Below are 17,169 nucleotides of genomic sequence, written 5' to 3' on the forward strand. Positions count from 1 at the left end.
TAAAAAAGAGTAAGAATCGATTGAAAATGACTTCGGTTAATTTGATAATTATTTTTATAAAAAAAAAAGGAATATTAAAAATGGCCAAAATTGAAAATGACTTCGGTTACTTTGGATAGTTTTTTAGGAAAGAGAAGAAAACCGAAAAACTATTAAAAATGGCTTCTGTGTCGTAAGATGTCGTATGTTAGTATATGACGTTGTATAAGTTATGATAATGTATGAGCTGCATTGTATGATGTCGTATACTATTATATGATGATGTGTGAGTTATGATACTTGATGATGTACGTAGTGTAATATATTTCGATGAATGATGTACTTGATATGCTTGATGCACTTTATGACAATATGATGAATATGATGATTGCGTGACGTTTACCTTAATATGATGATATTTTCCATATTAAGCATGTTATATGGTGATGAGTGCCATATTGCATCATGTCATTAGATCGATATCGGGCACAACCATAAGAGCATGAAAATGATATTAATATAAATATCCACAAGTAACAAAGAGATCAGACTAGAGGGTTGTGTCCGAAGAGACCTTATGATGGATTTAGAGAGATCTCATGCATATTGTATGTCCATAAGCATAAGGCTACTTTTCCTAAAGATGATAAGTGCAGACGCGCACCATATGATGATGAGTACGGAAGCACACAATATGATGATGAGTGCGAATGCACACAACATGATGATGAGTGCGAATACGCACCGTATGATGATGGGGGTATTCATGAGGTGCATGACACTATGAGATTCCGCTGACCTTCGAACGTCACTACAAATTAGCAGAATCTCATAGTGGGACCACTTACTGAGTATTGTTCGAAATACTCAGGCCGTGTGCCACATCATTTTTTGGGTAAAGGCAAGACACACTTGTATGGAGGACGACTACATCGTGAGTAGAGACTGTGGCATGTACATTGGGTAGATTCATATTTAATTTTCTAGTTTTAGGTTAGAATAAGTTGTTATGCTATTTCATCGTTTTAAATTATTTTGTATTGCTTTTAAGTTCTCTAAATTTCAGTATTTCGTATTTAAACACGTAAGACCATGACTGTATTTTCCAAAAATAAGTTGTTTTAAGCGCTTTTCGAAGTTTACGTTATAAATAATGTTCATGTAAGAGTTACATATCTGCATTATAGATGAGAATGAGACGTTAGCAACGACTCTGAGTATGTGGAAATTTAGGGTGGTTACATAAATAATAGCTCCCTAATCATAATTACATGTGTTTGTATTATCTGATCCAACAGTGGACTCACTTGCTGAGTATTTCTTAAAAGACTCAAGCCATGTGCTACTCCTATATTTTAGTTAAACACAGGTACCTCTGAACGATGACATCATGATTAAAGAGCATGACACATGTATAAGGTAATTGCATTTAATTTCGTAGATCATAGATTAATATAGGGCATTACTATTTTTGCATTTACTTATATTTATTTCAATATTTCCGTTTTATTGTTTTAAACATTTTCTTAAACATGTAAGTCCATGACATTGTTTTATGAAGATAGTTTAAATGAATATTTTCACATAAGAAGTTACCTAATGCTACAGTAACTACTTTAGATAAGTAGAAAATTAGGATCGCTACATGAAGCCTCTTATTATAAGATTGTATGTGCGAAAATTGAGCAACAAACGGAAGCCAAAGCCAAAGATCAAAAGCCTAATTAACAACCTTGCCTAGTTAGTTTGTAGCCAAGGTCAAGATCAAAAGCCTAACTAGCAATCATGCCTAATTAATTTGGATATCACAAATACATGTATTGCTAGCGACTAAAGCATTTGAACAAGAAAGTACTTGATGACATTGATTATGGGCGCTCAACAAGGTAACCTGTAACGATCTAGATCCACCGCTAGCAGATATTGTCCTTTTGGGCTTCCCCTCAAAACTTTAAAACACATCTGTTAGGGGAAGGTTTTCACACCCTTAAGAATGGTGGTTTGTTCTCCTCCCCAACCAATGTGGGACATCACGTAACCTAACCATCAATCACAAGTATCCACTTCGATTGTGGACTGATTCACCCTAATCATCAATAAACGCGAGATACTTCGAGATTACTCTCACTCGTCCTAACCTATCATATATTGTGGGGATTGGTTGTCAATCTATGTTATGTTATCTCAACTGACCTAATTGAAAGCATGACACTTAACTACTCATCATGAATACAATTATTTCAATATTTAAAGAAATGAAAGAAATACAATTCTTTTAGGTGTCTAGAAATGAACGCCCAAAAAAGATAAAGATATGTATTCGATAGAAATATGAAGTTTTTATACAGTAATAAACAACATCGAGATGTTAGCAGCAACGTTGAGATACTACCCTTTCATACAAGGGAAGACATTATGATGTCGAGATGCACTCATAAAAGATTTAGACACTTCGAATAGAATAAAGAGTGTTAGTGTTTTAAGCATTGAGATACTTTGAGTGTTCGGCACAACATCGATCGCATGCACAATGGAGAGATGCCCAAAGTAGCTTCTCAATGCTTCCTCCTTGGAATTTTTATTAATGTTCTAAATTAAAAAAAAAGAATAAAAAATAAAAAAAAAGTTAAAAAAATATCTTTATTATTAGCGGTATATAAAATATTTATCTTTTAATTTAAAAAAAAATTAAAAAAAAATCTAATTGTTATTAATATCTCAGGCCCAACTCTTTTCACTCTAGCAGCCCAACCCACGGCCCAACTTTAATTTATTAAGAAAAAAATAATTAAAAAATAAGAAAAAGAAAACAAGAAAACGATAGTGTAAAAACCCTAGCCGCTTCTCAACCCTCTTTTGCTTCAGGGGTGCCTCTCTTCTCCTCTCTTTTGCATTCGAGATCATTCAGATAGTGGAGACGTAGCAGAGAAGAGATCATGGTGCACGTCTCTTTCTATAGGAACTGTAAGTATAGAATTCCAATGCATATCCATTCTCATCTAATTTGTTATTCAAAGATCCGTCGTGTATGTTTTCTTTTTCATTACCGATTTTTTCAAACTTCTGTTTGGATTCCTTTTCGTTGTTTCTTCGATTGGGTTCCCCGATTGTGTTTCGCATACATTATGCAACTTTGTTGATCTAGTAGCTGGAAGATTTCTAAGGATTTAATTCGTTTTACTTGAATATTGGAACTCTTTTTGTGAGCTGTTGATGTTGGCTTCACTTGTTGGATCGTTGAGCATGTTGTAGAATCGGTGGCATTGGATTTAAAGGAGTTATCATGCTTGACCATCTTATCTCAGCTTTTTCTTTTTCCTTTTTCATAATTTTGTTCACTGCATTATTTGGAGATTAGTATATGATATAGTTCATCTTATGTGACAACTTATAAAACGTAATGCGTCTTCTTGGTGTTTTTGCTGAAAGCGGAGATAATTATATTTTGGGTTTTATCTCTATGTAGATGGGAAGACTTTCAAGAAACCCCGACGTCCTTATGAGAAGGAGCGTCTGGATGCAGAGTTGAAGTTGGTTGGAGAATATGGGCTTCGTTGTAAGAGGGAGTTGTGGAGGGTTCAATATGCATTGAGCCGAATCCGAAACAATGCTCGGATGCTTTTAACACTTGATGAAAAGAACCCGCGTAGGATTTTTGAAGGAGAGGCTCTGCTTAGGAGGATGAACAGGTATGGTCTTTTGGATGAGAGTCAGAACAAGCTCGATTATGTCTTGGCCCTTACTGTGGAGAACTTCCTTGAGCGTCGTCTCCAAACTCTCGTGTTTAAGTCTGGAATGGCAAAGTCAATCCATCATGCTAGAGTGCTCATCAGGCAAAAGCATATAAGGTAGAGTGACAGAGTTCATTTATTCATACTCTCTAATATCTTTCCTGATTATGCTTACCAATAACTTTTTTCCTTCCATGAGCTATTCTCATTTGTTCTTACATTGTCGTACAAAATTCTTAGTGCTAGATGGTCAACTTTTACAGATATCTATATTTGTTTTCTGAGCATTAAAAGTTGTTGTGCTGCGTTGCAAAATAATAAGTTCATTATTGACGTGCGATTATTTCGAGAGTAGTTTTGGCTTGGCTAAGTGTACATTTGTCATAGGCAAAAAGTCTGGCATGTTTATTACAAGAAAAATTTCTCCCTGCCCAAAATTATCATATTTAGGAATAACATAGAAATGCCTGAGGAAACAGCCAAACGCTTGCTTTGCGAGCAATATTTGTAGTTTTTTTTTTTTACCCAAGTGCTCGAATGAGAAGCTTTTAAAAGAGCTTCAGAAGTCGAGTTGAATTATCACTGTGATATACGATTAAACACCTTTTATGCAAGTGTGTATACTTTGAGGTGCTTTTGATGTAATTTGATTAAACACCTGTGTATATTTCAAAGTGCGTTTGATGTAATTCGACTCGTAAGTAAACTCTTCCTCTATTGTCGATGTGAAGTTTTTGTTAATATTTGTCACATTTCTCGTCTTCTTTAGGGTTGGAAGGCAGGTCGTGAACATCCCTTCTTTCATGGTGAGGGTCGATTCCCAGAAGCACATAGACTTCTCTCTTACAAGTCCGTTTGGAGGCGGGCGTCCTGGAAGGGTGAAAAGAAGGAATCAGAAGGCAGCTGCAAAGAAGGCTGCTGGAGGAGATGGAGATGAAGAAGATGAGGATTGAGTTATCGACTGAGAAATAGTGAGATTAGCCCTCAATCTATATCTTTTATCTATCACTATTTATGAGAGAGAATATTGCATCTTTTTAGAAGTTTTGCTTAAAGTACTTTTGAATTAGTGAACTTGTTTGTTATTATTATTGGTTTTTTGTCATGAGAATTAGCTTTTAACCTATTTGGTTTTAGTTGCCACAGTTTTCTGCATCACTTGAACTACTTTGTTTTCCTCAACACTCCAATGCATTATGAATCTATTGAGTTGATTTAATCTAATTTGGGTCGCAGCTCAGCTTATTATATTCTGGTATCTGGCCATTTATAAAGCTATGTAAAGGCTTATATATATATATATGTGTGTGGTTGAAAGATTTAGTGATATAGGCTTTTATATATATATATATATATATGGTATGTATGTTATGTATGTTATAAGTAATTCGAATAGCTAGTTAAGACAAAATTTAAGATGGTATTAAATGTGAGAGAGGAGGTTTAAAGTTCATAAAACATACATATATGATAGCCTTAACTAGTGTCCATTCAAAGAAGTTTGGTGCCAATCAATTGTATGTAATGCATATTTGTTCCTGTTTGGCTATATGTATATTTTCATCTACTTTCCAATTTTATCTTTAATGTTTGTCTAAACAAATCCCTACTTTATATTAAGATTATCAATTAATCCCCTAACCTAAAAATATTATTCAAATTTTGACTCTGGCATAATTGGTTTGTTGGGAGAACTATTATTCTAAAAATTTAATAGGTCGCAATATTTAAAACTATTAAAATTCAGTTTTTTAGAAAAATTTAATTCAAAAGCTTATGATTTTGAACTAAGAATAAATTGAAAAGAAAATACTCAAATTTACAAAAGCTAAAGGGTTTAATTCTTCTAGAATCTCTCTCTCTTTTTTGAACTAATTTTGAACTAATGATTTTAAACATGCAACCTAAATTTCACAGAATACGTGCTCGCATGAGGTCTATGTGCATGTGCATGGATGTACGGTAGTTGAGGGCTAGATCCAAGGGATATGTATATGTGCTCGCATGAGGTCCACGTGCATGTACATGGGCTATGTGTAGAAAAATATTACATATCTAATTCTGCCCGAACTAGAAGATAAGATGAAGGTCATGTTATGATGTTTTATGAAACGATAGGTCTCAAATATGATTGTATGCAATTGTTTTTCCTAACTCTAGTTATGAGGTTACTTACTAAATATTTCTTAAAATATTTAAGTCTCATGTTATTCTAAATTTTCAATTAAAGGTAAGACATCTCCGACGGACGACGACGTTGTAATAATAGCCATAAGACTAAAACTAGGGTAGATGCGTTCATGTTGTTTGTAGCTCTTAAGTTAGATTACAACATTATTTAAGTTAGATTACAACATTATTTAAATTTCACGCTATTTATTTTCTACAGTATTACTTAACGATTTTATTATAAATGTTAAGTCTATGACATTGATTTGAAACGCTTTAAAAGATATGTTTGGTAAACGATGAAAACAAGAATTTAATGGAAAAATAGAGTTCGTATTTCATGATTTTGTTAATTTAAATGTGTACGATAGCTAACTCTATTCATGATAAATGTGTACAATAGCTAGTTTAAAATTTCGATCTTTTTAAAAATCTTGTAATGTCTTAAAAGCAATGGAAAGTAATAGAACTCTTACGGTCTACTGGTGTGTATATATGTATATATATATCAGATCGGTTAGAGAGGAAAACGAAACATTCCTTGTAAAGGTGTTAAAACCTCTCTATCTAGCAGACTGTTTTAAAACCTTGAAAAGAAGCTCAAAAGGAAAGATGTGTTTTAAAACCTTAAAGAGAAGCTCAAAAGAAAAAATTCAAGGAGAACAACATCTGCTAGTGATAAATTTGAATTGTTACAAATGATTCGACACCAAACACCAAGCAATGCGCCAACGAGAACGTTAGACTCCCAAAGGGGTGAATTTTCTTATAAGGGTATGGAGGTGTGAAAACCTCTACCTAACAAATACATTTTAAAATCTTGAAAGGAAGTCCGAAAAAAAATATTCGAAGAAGACAATATTCGCTAACAGTGAACTTGTGACACTATGACAATTCTAACATCTTTCATACGGAACTTCTCTACTATGGAGCTTTGAGTAGAAATGATTGAAGTTTTCTGAACTGTTAGGTTTAGAATAAAGTAACAAAAACTCACTATTAGAGTCTCATAATGCAATAATAATAATAATAATAATAATAATAATAATAATAATAATAATGAACAATGGTGTCATATTTATTTTGAAGAAATGGGACATTGGCAATCATTGAGTACAAAAACTATGGTTCACCAAGAAAATCAATGGATTAGATCGACAATAAAAACACAACAAAACCTGAATTGGTCATATTCCCAACTCCCTCTGCAATAGAATTGAGGAATCTTCACTGTTAGGGAGATGGAGGCAGCCATTATAGTACATCTTCATGTAACACAACTCTAAAAACAGCATAGTGATGGTTTAAGCTCTTTTCACCCTGTAGTCTATGAACACTGCCCAATGCCCCGTCGTTAGGATTTGGGAATGCATAAAACACGCGCCTAACTCGTTGATGAACAAGCGCCATCGCACACCTTTAACAACCAAGAAAGGAAATATCACAAGAAATAAGCCAAATGATTAGATTGTTGTAGTAGAAAACAATTGAATCCATAAGAGTATGGTCCTAACATTATAGGGCACGACCCGGTCGATTTTAATTTAGCGTTTTTTATTCTACCCGTAGTTTTAACAAAATTTGGGACGATAAATTATTCTAAATGCCCTTTAACTAGTGACTTTTTAATCACTGCAAAAACAATAATCTTAAGAACTTCAAATGTCATTCTAAACTGACTCTAAATACTAAACTGGCTGTAATCTTTGAGGCAGTATTGAAACCTTCTAAAATCATTAAAGCAAAATTAAAAACAAACTAGAGAAGGAACATTATGCAATTTTAGCCTAAAAAATATACTTCCTACAACTAGATCTAAGGGTGGGGTGGATGTTGTAAAATGCGTAGCCACACAGATCAGATCATAGACAATGGTTAGGTGAAAAGAGGAGAGTAAGGATCCATTTGTGAACTTACATAATACATGGCTCCCACACAAGATAAATGTCATAACCAGTGCATAGATAAGGCCTGCCTGATTTTGAACATATGCCTTCAATATCAGTACCTTCCTTCTCCTCGCTTTTGGCCTGTACAACACAACATAACTATATATTAATAAATCAATGCAAATAAAAGGACAAAGATGTATACAAGTATGCTGCATTTCCTGAGAAAAGTAGGTTACTAAAAGATGGAGCTTAGCAACACAAAATCTTGGCTTTGACATTTCTTAATCTAATGTAAGGATGTTAGATAGTAATCTCTTCTTTAACTTTCATTTTTTTGGAGAAGAGAAACATCTTTATAATTAATTCAAAAAAGTTTTCACTCAATAAAATACATAGCTTACATTTTCGAGATTCGTCTTCTGTCTTTTTGCTAGGTTGCAGAAAGGGCCGATATCTGTTTCAACTGATTTATCACCAATGGTTCCAGAAGTTGGGAATAAACGACGATCCCGTGCAGCAGAAGATTCAATAGCTGCAATAGCAGCATGCCTTAGAGGGTGCCAACAACAAGAATTTGATAAATGTTGCAACTGTTGGTCAGTCCATTGCCAGGGATACAAACACGAAACAGTAGAGCATGATTGTTTCAATGTTTTCAAAGAGGCACTTGAGGGCAAATTTCCATGGATGGTGGCTCCATTGGAATCAAGATGAGAACCAACAGATTCTAGCCAATTTCTAAAGTCTATTTTCCCTCCGGCATTGCTCATGGAAGCATTCTCAGAGGAAACATGATGATCACAAGCACTTGCAATTACTTTCTTAGCAGAAGGATCTACAATCACCGCAGCATTTACTATCTGCAAAATTTCAATAGAACAGTAAACACCCTTCCCAAAAAGAGACGTAACATTAGGGATTCATGGGGCAAATAGCATAGCTAGCCCTTACTTACCTGCTGCATGGTAATATTTAAGAGAGATGAGTACTTGTTTCTTAAATAGATAGTATTTTCAGATAAGAAGAGACTGCATCCCTTTCCTTCGGTAGCTAGTCTAATCGAAGTCAACCGACTCACATAGAATACGAGGTGAGTTTTCACCGAGCTAATCATTTGAGTCTATAGGCTAACTTTCATAGCCGCTTCTCTACATGGTCGACTTTCTTCTTCCATCTGACCAGGTCAAGCCTTTAAATTGTTTAAGTAGGTTGGGCTAGGCTAGTTTGATCTTTTGGGTGAGTATTTGGCTCAGTTCAAAAGAGTTGAAACATGGCACAACAATTTTCAAATAAAACATTGCCTCTTAGTATCTAAATTCTAAAGAGTTAAGAAATCTGAAGGAACCCGGGAAATAAAAGACAAAAAAAAAAAAAAAAAAAAAAACCAAAACTTTAGTTGATAATAAAACTAGAAATGCAAAATGAGAAAACAAAAGCTAATTCATTGTACTAACTACGCAGCATAAATCCAAATTAATCTTGGATTGGATACTAGAAAGGGAAAACCAAAGCACATTAACTAACCAATTTATTGGACTGTGCTAATTCTACAGCTAGTCGCATGAAGCCAAAAACTGATTGTGTGTCCTCTTCATTAAATCCGGTGATACCATCAATATTGCTGACATTCAGAAAGAGATGATAGAGGAAGTAAGTTCCAGGTGGTAGAATATTTATCTTTTCCAGAATAAAAAAAACTTTAAGCCAACAAGTTATCACTGTCAACATAACTAGACCAACCCCAATCACGATACAGCACAACCATTGGAACTGCATTAAAACTACCTAACATTTAAGTGATAAAATAGAAAGGATGTCAGAATATTTACTATGTGGGTGGATGATATGATGTTGGCCAAAGCTTGCACTGCTCTTCCCATTCTTCTTTTGTTGTTGCTGCTTCCTTACAAACCTGGGTCACATAATCTAAAGAAGGTCAAGTATATCTCTATTCATTGATAATATGAAGCAGTTAAAGAGGATATCTCCGATTACAAAAGATGAAATGTCCTCAATCAAAACAGAATTCAATACCAAAGAGATCAAAATTTTGAAGGATGAGAACAAACAGCAGTCAACTGAATAACAAACATGCATAAAACATTATCCTGTACTTTCCAGGGTTGTCACCACAGCTATAAGTACTTAGGAGTTATTGAATATTAGTTTTCAGATGAACTGAATGTTTTTGATTGATGTACTTCAATTATATCATGAAACAGAATTTAACTAATGAACATTTCAACCGATGGGAGAATGCACCTTTGTGATAAAGGCACTCAACTGGTATGAAGTTACGATCTCTTGTACGTCTTGAGGCATGGCATCCATATCGCTGTCGTTTTCACTTGCAAGACATAGGATCAATGCTATTAGAGTTTTTCCTGTAAAAACCTAATGATCAACAACTTAATTCAATGCATAGAATAACAGAACCTTGTAGCTAAGAAATATACAAGTATCCAAGAAAGTGATTATTGCAAACCTGCATTAGCAGTAAAATAAATGGTGGCAAGCTAATAGAAAATCACTAACTATCCAAAACAAATATCAAAGAGAAAAACTTAAGTAATCTGAAAATAAGTTGGAAGAAAAAAAAAAAAAAAAAAAAAACAAGATTAGTTTGAATGATACTTATTGGAGCATGAAATTTTGAAGTATGCTATAACATCTCATTTCGTGGCTCCCTTGGTTCTCTGCATTGAAGTATTATCATTTCTTTGATCTAACAGACACTTATAAACATGAAATTCCAGTCTATATTCATTGCTTGTGTAAGAAAACTTGAGATGAACATTTATTAAAGAGAAATTAAACGTAAAATAAACAAAGACAACTTTGTATGAATAATCATTGAGGAAAGGAACAAAATATCAGCAATAAATCTACATACCATCTTCAAGGTGCTTCTTCTGAACTCTCTTCACATGGCGGAGATTTTCCAATGGCGCTATCCTATTTAAGCACCTGGGGAGACAAATTTTGGTCATTCAAAAGTAAGGAATCGATTATAAAATTATCATCAACTTAATTCAAGGAAAAAGAACCGGTTCAGTTCAAATTTGACATCAATGGGAATACTTCATCTTATTTCATGGAAGAACAAATGAGAAACCTCATGAAGAACAGATTGAATCAGGAAACATCGATAAGTAACATAAAAGCTAACCTTACAAGATTGTTGATTAACTTGGGCTCAACCACCGCAGCAAAGACATTAACTACGAGATACAAACAAAAATCGAAGTTTGAGAGAGTGCAAAAAGTTTTCAGAAAAAACATACAAGAGGATCTCGTAATAAAAAGTTAGGTTACCAGTGGGTTGTTGATCAGGTGGAATTGGCGGCTTATCCGGTATGTAGATGATTTGGCTCATAGTGTATGCTTGTTAATCCGAATTCCTAGAAGAGAACAAATGAGCTAGTGTTCTAAACTCATCCGGAGAAGACAACAAAAAGAGAAAACAAACAAATTTAGAATCTCACCTAAACAGAGAGCAATAGACAAAACTCAATGGTTGTGCGGCAGAGAGCAATAGACATCTGTGGACAACGACCGGCGATGGAAATCAACGGAAAACGGTCGGAAACGGTGCGAATTGAGGAGAAAAGCCGGAACTGTATGGCGGCGTACTTGGAGAACGACGGTGGCAGCAGTGGCAAGAAGGAAGGAAGATGGTGGGTAGGGTTACCGTTACCTCTAGCTCTGCACATGAGCGGGTATGGCCCATCGGTTTCGGGTTTAAAGTATACCACGACCCGCCCAAAACCCATATTCTTAAATTTATTATTATTATTCTTATTTAATTTGAAATTCGCGTCTATTTCATCTGCCTTTTAAAAATAAATTCTTTTAATGAGTTAAGCAGAGAGGTACGTTAACGAGTCCAACTAATGGGTTCATATACGCAATGTGAACCGTGTGTAAACAAATACTATGTATACAATTCTATATCTCAAAGAGAGAAAGTAGCTAATGGCTAAGTTTGTAATTGAGATAACCGAGAGAAGGGTGTCGTTCTACATTATTGTTGCTTAGGAACGATGTCATCAAAGTGATGTTAAAGGAGCTAATGCTCAGATGAGACAAGTGGGTTGTATCCCGATATGAGCATTCTCAATTATGCCAATAAATTGATGTCGTCCATGCCAATGATAGAGTACGACATATGGACTCAAACTCTTATGTGAGCTTACCTGTGCTAGCCTCTCCTCACGCGTCGATGTTTGCCTCGTTCCTCTATTTTTTTTAGGCGTATTCCACTAATTTCTTATTTTATGTAAGACGTATCATTCTCCTATGAAATAATACATTTTTCGCACATGAATCTACGGATATAAAATCTATGATATTTATTACTTTAGCACGTTCCATTCTGTCGTTAAAGGCATACGTACGATCTATGTGAGATGATTGACATTGTTGTGCAAGAATCACAAGTTTGATGAGGCTCATAACATGTTTGAAGACACGCTTGAACGATATTGTCCTCCAAATTCTTTGACCATGAAGTTATTGTCGGCCACTTGTGTAAAACTAGTAAGATCGAATCAACACTCTGCTTTCTTGACATGATGGCCTTCGAAACACGTTGCCGTTGTGATAAGCTACTTCAATTCATGGAGACGTGAGGAGGCGCATCGTTGATTGAAGCTCTAAACACCCCATGACACAAAATAGATTATATTCTTGCTTCAAAAGAAAAAAAGGAAACTTGGTTGATGCTCGCAAATCTCACTCCAAGAAATAATAGATATAATAGCTTACAAAAAACACTATCATAGACTTTTTATAGCGTTTTTCGTACGTCGTGATAGTTCATGTTATTAAAAGTCTAAGACATTTGTGACTATAAGATCTTAGACCTGACTTATGTATTGTGGATAAATATGATTTTTTAAAAATAATTTAAATAAACAAGTTGACTACTCAATCTAACTTAACTCAAAAGTAGAGAGTCGGGTTGATTCGAGTTGATTCGAGTCACTAACCCAACCAATCTAAAATTGTGGGTTGGTCAAAGAGATCTTCCCGTCTAGCTCAACCCGTGTTGCTCACCCCTAACCAAGTCAAATCATTTAAAAATAAAAAAATATTTATGTGCTGTTAAATTTTTGTATTGACCAAATGTTGGATAAAAGTCTTCTGAAGACAATAGACAACTTCATATTCAACATAAAATAATCCCCAAATTCTAAACTTGCATTTTTACATGACTTGCCCTTTTTCAATAGAATTGGTAAATGGAAAGTCAAAGGTTTGACCATTTCTATACTCTGACTTCTACTTGGTCTCACAGCACATAGAATGGGACCTCAAATGAAGACCTTCTACACAAGTCAAACCTCTTTTTTTTTTTCCTTATTTATTTATTTATTTGGAGTTCGAAAATTTGCTAGCTTGCCAATAAGTCATGACTAATAAAATGGGAGACATCACGCTAAAAAGTGAAGAACAAGCACTCTAAACAAGTAAAAGCCAATAAGTCATGACTAATAAAATGGGAGACATCACGCTAAAAAGTGAAGAACAAGCACTCTAAACAAGTAAAAGCCAATAAGTCATGACTAATAAAATGGGAGACATCACGCTAAAAAGTGAAGAACAAGCACTCTAAACAAGTAAAATTTGGAGCAACAATAAGTCGCATGGATACAAAAATGGTGACAAAGGAAGAAATCACTGAAGAACTACACAGCTTGGGAGAACTTAGAAGAACGACAACAAAAATTCTCAAGGGAAGAGAGTTGAAGACATATGCTACAATTGCGAGAAAGAAGAGTCACATGTCCAAAGATTGTTGGTCTAAGAAAAAGTCTGTCGATGGAAATGCAGTAACCTCCAAAAAGAAGATAGAGGATGAGTGGAATGCAGAGGTACTATGTGCTTTAGAGGAAGACGAGATAGCATGCATGACGATGATAGGAGGGCATACTGATCATGAGAATGACTGGATCGTTGATTCAGAATACTCAAACACATGATTGGAGATCAGAATGGTGCAACGGGAGTGTGGTGGTCTTCAAAGAAGAAAGCCTAGCCAAACTTGAACAACATTAAAAATAATCTATCATAGTCTTCTAGGAGCAAATTACACATATTAATCGAATGTTGATGTTTTGAAGATCCAAGTGACATTGATGTTCGTGAGTAAGAAGTGACTCAACCAAGCGAACCCGATGAAAATGAAACAACACCTCAACAACTTAAACTGTAAAAAAGAATTCAAAAGACAAATCCTAAGTAAGGCTTCTATTTGGCGTGCAAGAAATAAGTCAACGTATTTCTACTAAAATCATCCATAAGGGTCATAAAATATTTCTTGTTACCATTTGATGCTAGAGAGATCAGACCACATATACCTGAATGCACCAACTCCAAAATTACTTGAGCTCTTCTCGGTTTTCCAGATGAAAATAATTTATTTCATGCTTTGCTACCACACAACTCTCACAAATTTTTGTTGGAGGAGTGATGTCTGGCAACCCAATCACCGTCTTCTTTGAAGAAAACATCTTTAACCAAGTGTAGATAACCATACCTAAAATGCCAGAGCTAATTGGTATCTTCTTTCTTCACCATCAAACTTCTGGCAACCATATTTAACGTCAATGAATATAAGCGGTTGGTGGTCATCTACATCTTCGCAATCGATCCTCTTCTAGAGTCATAAATCTCACATTCACTATTTTGGAATGTGATCACATACCCCTTTTCATTGACTGATACTAAGCAAGTTGACCGATCAAGAATGTAAAACACATTAGAAATTGACTATACAAAGCCATTTCTAGTCTTGATATCTACTGTTACTTTCCCATCACTTGGACTGTTGCATTGTTGTCAAGACAAACAGTAGTACGAAAATTTTCATCCAGAGTTGAGAAAAATTCCTTACAACCTATCATATGGTTGCTGCATCTAGAGTCTACGACCCACACTCCTTGATCTGCAACCTTCATTGCATGGAATGACATTAACAATATTTCTTTTCTCTTTTCTCCGCAAAGTTTGATTGATCTCTTTTCTCCTTTTAGAGTCGGGTATAACATTCATTCTTATAATGTTCAGGCATCCACATCTGTAGCATTCCACCTTAGACTTGTCAAAATGTCTCTTGCCTTTGTTGTCATAATTGTCTCTGACTAGATCTGCTGACCTGCCAACATCTTCACTTTTTTCTCGACCACCTCTCCCACGACCTCTGCCTCTTTTTTACCTTCTACCTCTAGAGCTTGAAGCTTCACCTGGTGTGGATATCTTTAAGGCTTTCATCTCCTCTATTGCACTTATGCGATTAAGCTTCTGCTGCACTAGCAAGGAGCTTTGAAGTTCATCTATTTGCATCTCTTCGACATGTTTGCTTCTTCAATAGAACATACAATATAATCCAACTTTTGGAGTTAGAGACTGCAAAATCTTTTCTACAAGAGCAACATCCATAATTGAATCACCAAGCATCCTCATTTTACTTGCAAGACTCATAACCTTGTCAATATAATCATTCATCGTTTCTCCCTTTTGCATTTGGAAAATTTCAAAGTCTCTTCTAACTGCTTGGAGTTGAGCACGCTTTACTCTTGTTGAGCCTTGATACTTCCTCCTCATTGAATCCCAAATTTCCTTGGATGTCTTCTTTTGAAGTATCGTTTCTAAGATAGTCCGATTAATGGACTAGAATAAGTAGTTCTTGACCTTCAAGTCCTTCAACTTCGATGCTGCCAACTGTTGCTGTTGAACAGCTGAGAGTACCTCGCCTTCATTTGGCTCTACACGTCTCCACCATATCAAAGAACTCCTTTGATCTCAGAAAATTTTCCATCAACATCGTCCAATGATCATAGTGACCATCAAATCTCGGAATGACGGTCTGAACGTAGTTATCAACTTGTCTTTCTACTACCATTTTTGCTGCAAGTTCGCTTTGTTAGAACTCTTTGGGAGAAGATGAAGGAATGTTTAATTGATTTTCTACTTCTTCCACCAATGCCAACATATATCTATATTACACGATTTTACACTTCTACACCAAACAACACTCATTTTCGGCATATATGTGGATTTTGTATTAATTAATTCAATTCTTTTAAACTCATTGATAATTAAATTATTCCTTTCTATTAAAGTTAATTAAAAAAAATCTACACTATAATTATTTTAAATTAATCAATTGAAAATTAACACCCATCAAAAGTGAGCATAACGTTTAAAATTAAAACTAAACTCCAAATAATTTGGAGTAGAAATACAAACATAAATCAAATATACACGTGGCTCCAAATTTAGGTATTTTCCCCTAAAATAATAAATAATAATTTATTTTTTATTTTATAAAAAAAAAAAAAAAAAAATTGAGCGAAGGAAGGAAGCTTCCGTTGTCTCAGAAGTGGTGTGATTTTGTCCCAATTTCAAGATTGGGCGGCTGGGTGATACCCATATGTTCCTCAAAATTATATTTCATATTAAAGGATAATTATATTTAATTTGAGTTAGAAATCATAATAATAATAACTTAATTACATTCAAGAATCCCAAATGGAACGATGCGTGATGTTATCCTCCCCCTCATCAAACCCCGTCTCTTCCTCCAAACAAACTGCCTCCGCCGCCATCTGCATCCACATCGTCCTCGGCGAATCCAACGGCGACTCATTTATCGCCTGTATCTCACTCTCCGACAGCCCCACTCTAACAGGCGCCGCCCCGACCGGGTTCCTCATTTGCAATGCAGCCATCTGCGCCGCACTCTGAATGTCCTCTGCCCTCGAACTCTCAGGCCGGGGGAAGGTCTCAGCCAGCTCGGGGAAGTTGAGATGTGCATTACGCCCGCGGAGGTGGAGTGCGGCGACGTCGTATGCGGCAGCAGCCATCGCCGGGAAGTCGTAACTGCCGAGCCAGATTCGGGTTTTTTTTCCGGGTTGGCGGATTTCCGAGACCCATTTCCCCCATTTGCGCTTACGAACGCCTCTATAAGTGGGTTCCATGGGAATTAAATAAAATTTTACAAAAAGGGTTAAAAGTGAGTATTTTTTTGTTAGAGTGGAGATTTTGAGGTGTTTAAATAGAGTGAAAGGGACAAATTTGTGGATCATGAGAGTGCGGTTTCGAGGTAGCTGCTAGAATGAAGTTGAAACATGCTGTCATTTGGAACACAGGCACGTTTTGTCTTGTCTTTTTTTTTTGTTGCATGGGTCAAATACGACACGGGTTTTTTATTTTTTATTTTAGGTTAAGGTTGGGTGTCGCTTTTCAAACTAGTTCCAACGATGACGAGAATTGAGTTGAACCAGGATTGTACAAATGGCTAATGAGGACCAACCTAAGCCCATGTGTTCCCTTTCCTCTTTTGTTTGGTAGCGCATTTCCCTTTATGCATTTATTCTTACAGTCAAATTTCA

General features: G+C 35.4%; 3 protein-coding genes across 6 annotated transcripts; 1 reads left to right on the forward strand and 2 right to left on the reverse strand.

Annotated features, from left to right (window-relative positions):
* Positions 1-2,787: 2,787 nt before the first annotated feature.
* LOC111471948 (40S ribosomal protein S9-2) lies at positions 2,788-4,915 on the forward strand. The gene is made up of 3 exons (XM_023117630.1): positions 2,788-2,943; positions 3,446-3,827; positions 4,480-4,915. The coding sequence occupies exons 1-3, from the start codon at positions 2,916-2,918 to the stop codon at positions 4,661-4,663; spliced, it is 594 nt and encodes a 197-aa protein (XP_022973398.1). The 5' UTR covers positions 2,788-2,915; the 3' UTR covers positions 4,664-4,915.
* Positions 4,916-6,927: 2,012 nt separating this feature from the next.
* Positions 6,928-11,458, reverse strand: LOC111471994 (probable inactive tRNA-specific adenosine deaminase-like protein 3). 4 transcript variants are annotated; one of them, XM_023117684.1, is made up of 10 exons: positions 11,257-11,458; positions 11,087-11,172; positions 10,941-10,992; positions 10,665-10,738; positions 10,034-10,155; positions 9,601-9,683; positions 9,296-9,392; positions 8,173-8,631; positions 7,797-7,909; positions 6,928-7,296 (listed from the first exon to the last, which is right to left on the reverse strand). In XM_023117684.1, exons 2-10 carry the CDS (start codon positions 11,145-11,147, stop codon positions 7,134-7,136), a joined length of 1,224 nt encoding a protein of 407 aa, XP_022973452.1. In that variant the 5' UTR covers positions 11,148-11,172; positions 11,257-11,458; the 3' UTR covers positions 6,928-7,133. The 4 variants fall into 4 exon arrangements, with proteins under 4 accessions (XP_022973452.1, XP_022973454.1, XP_022973453.1 ...); XM_023117686.1 differs by lacking the exons at positions 11,087-11,172; positions 11,257-11,458 and having other exon boundaries at positions 10,034-10,118; positions 10,946-10,992; XM_023117685.1 differs by lacking the exons at positions 11,087-11,172; positions 11,257-11,458 and having other exon boundaries at positions 10,034-10,165; positions 10,946-10,992.
* A 4,710-nt stretch (positions 11,459-16,168) lies between these two features.
* On the reverse strand, positions 16,169-16,774 carry LOC111471982 (ethylene-responsive transcription factor ERF022-like). The gene has a single exon (XM_023117669.1). It carries the CDS (start codon positions 16,753-16,755, stop codon positions 16,294-16,296), a length of 462 nt encoding a protein of 153 aa, XP_022973437.1. The 5' UTR covers positions 16,756-16,774; the 3' UTR covers positions 16,169-16,293.
* Positions 16,775-17,169: the final 395 nt, after the last annotated feature.

The sequence above is a fragment of the Cucurbita maxima genome, unplaced genomic scaffold, assembly GCF_002738345.1.
Source record: "Cucurbita maxima cultivar Rimu unplaced genomic scaffold, Cmax_1.0 Cma_Scf00061, whole genome shotgun sequence".
In the NCBI taxonomy this organism is placed as follows: domain Eukaryota; kingdom Viridiplantae; phylum Streptophyta; class Magnoliopsida; order Cucurbitales; family Cucurbitaceae; genus Cucurbita; species Cucurbita maxima.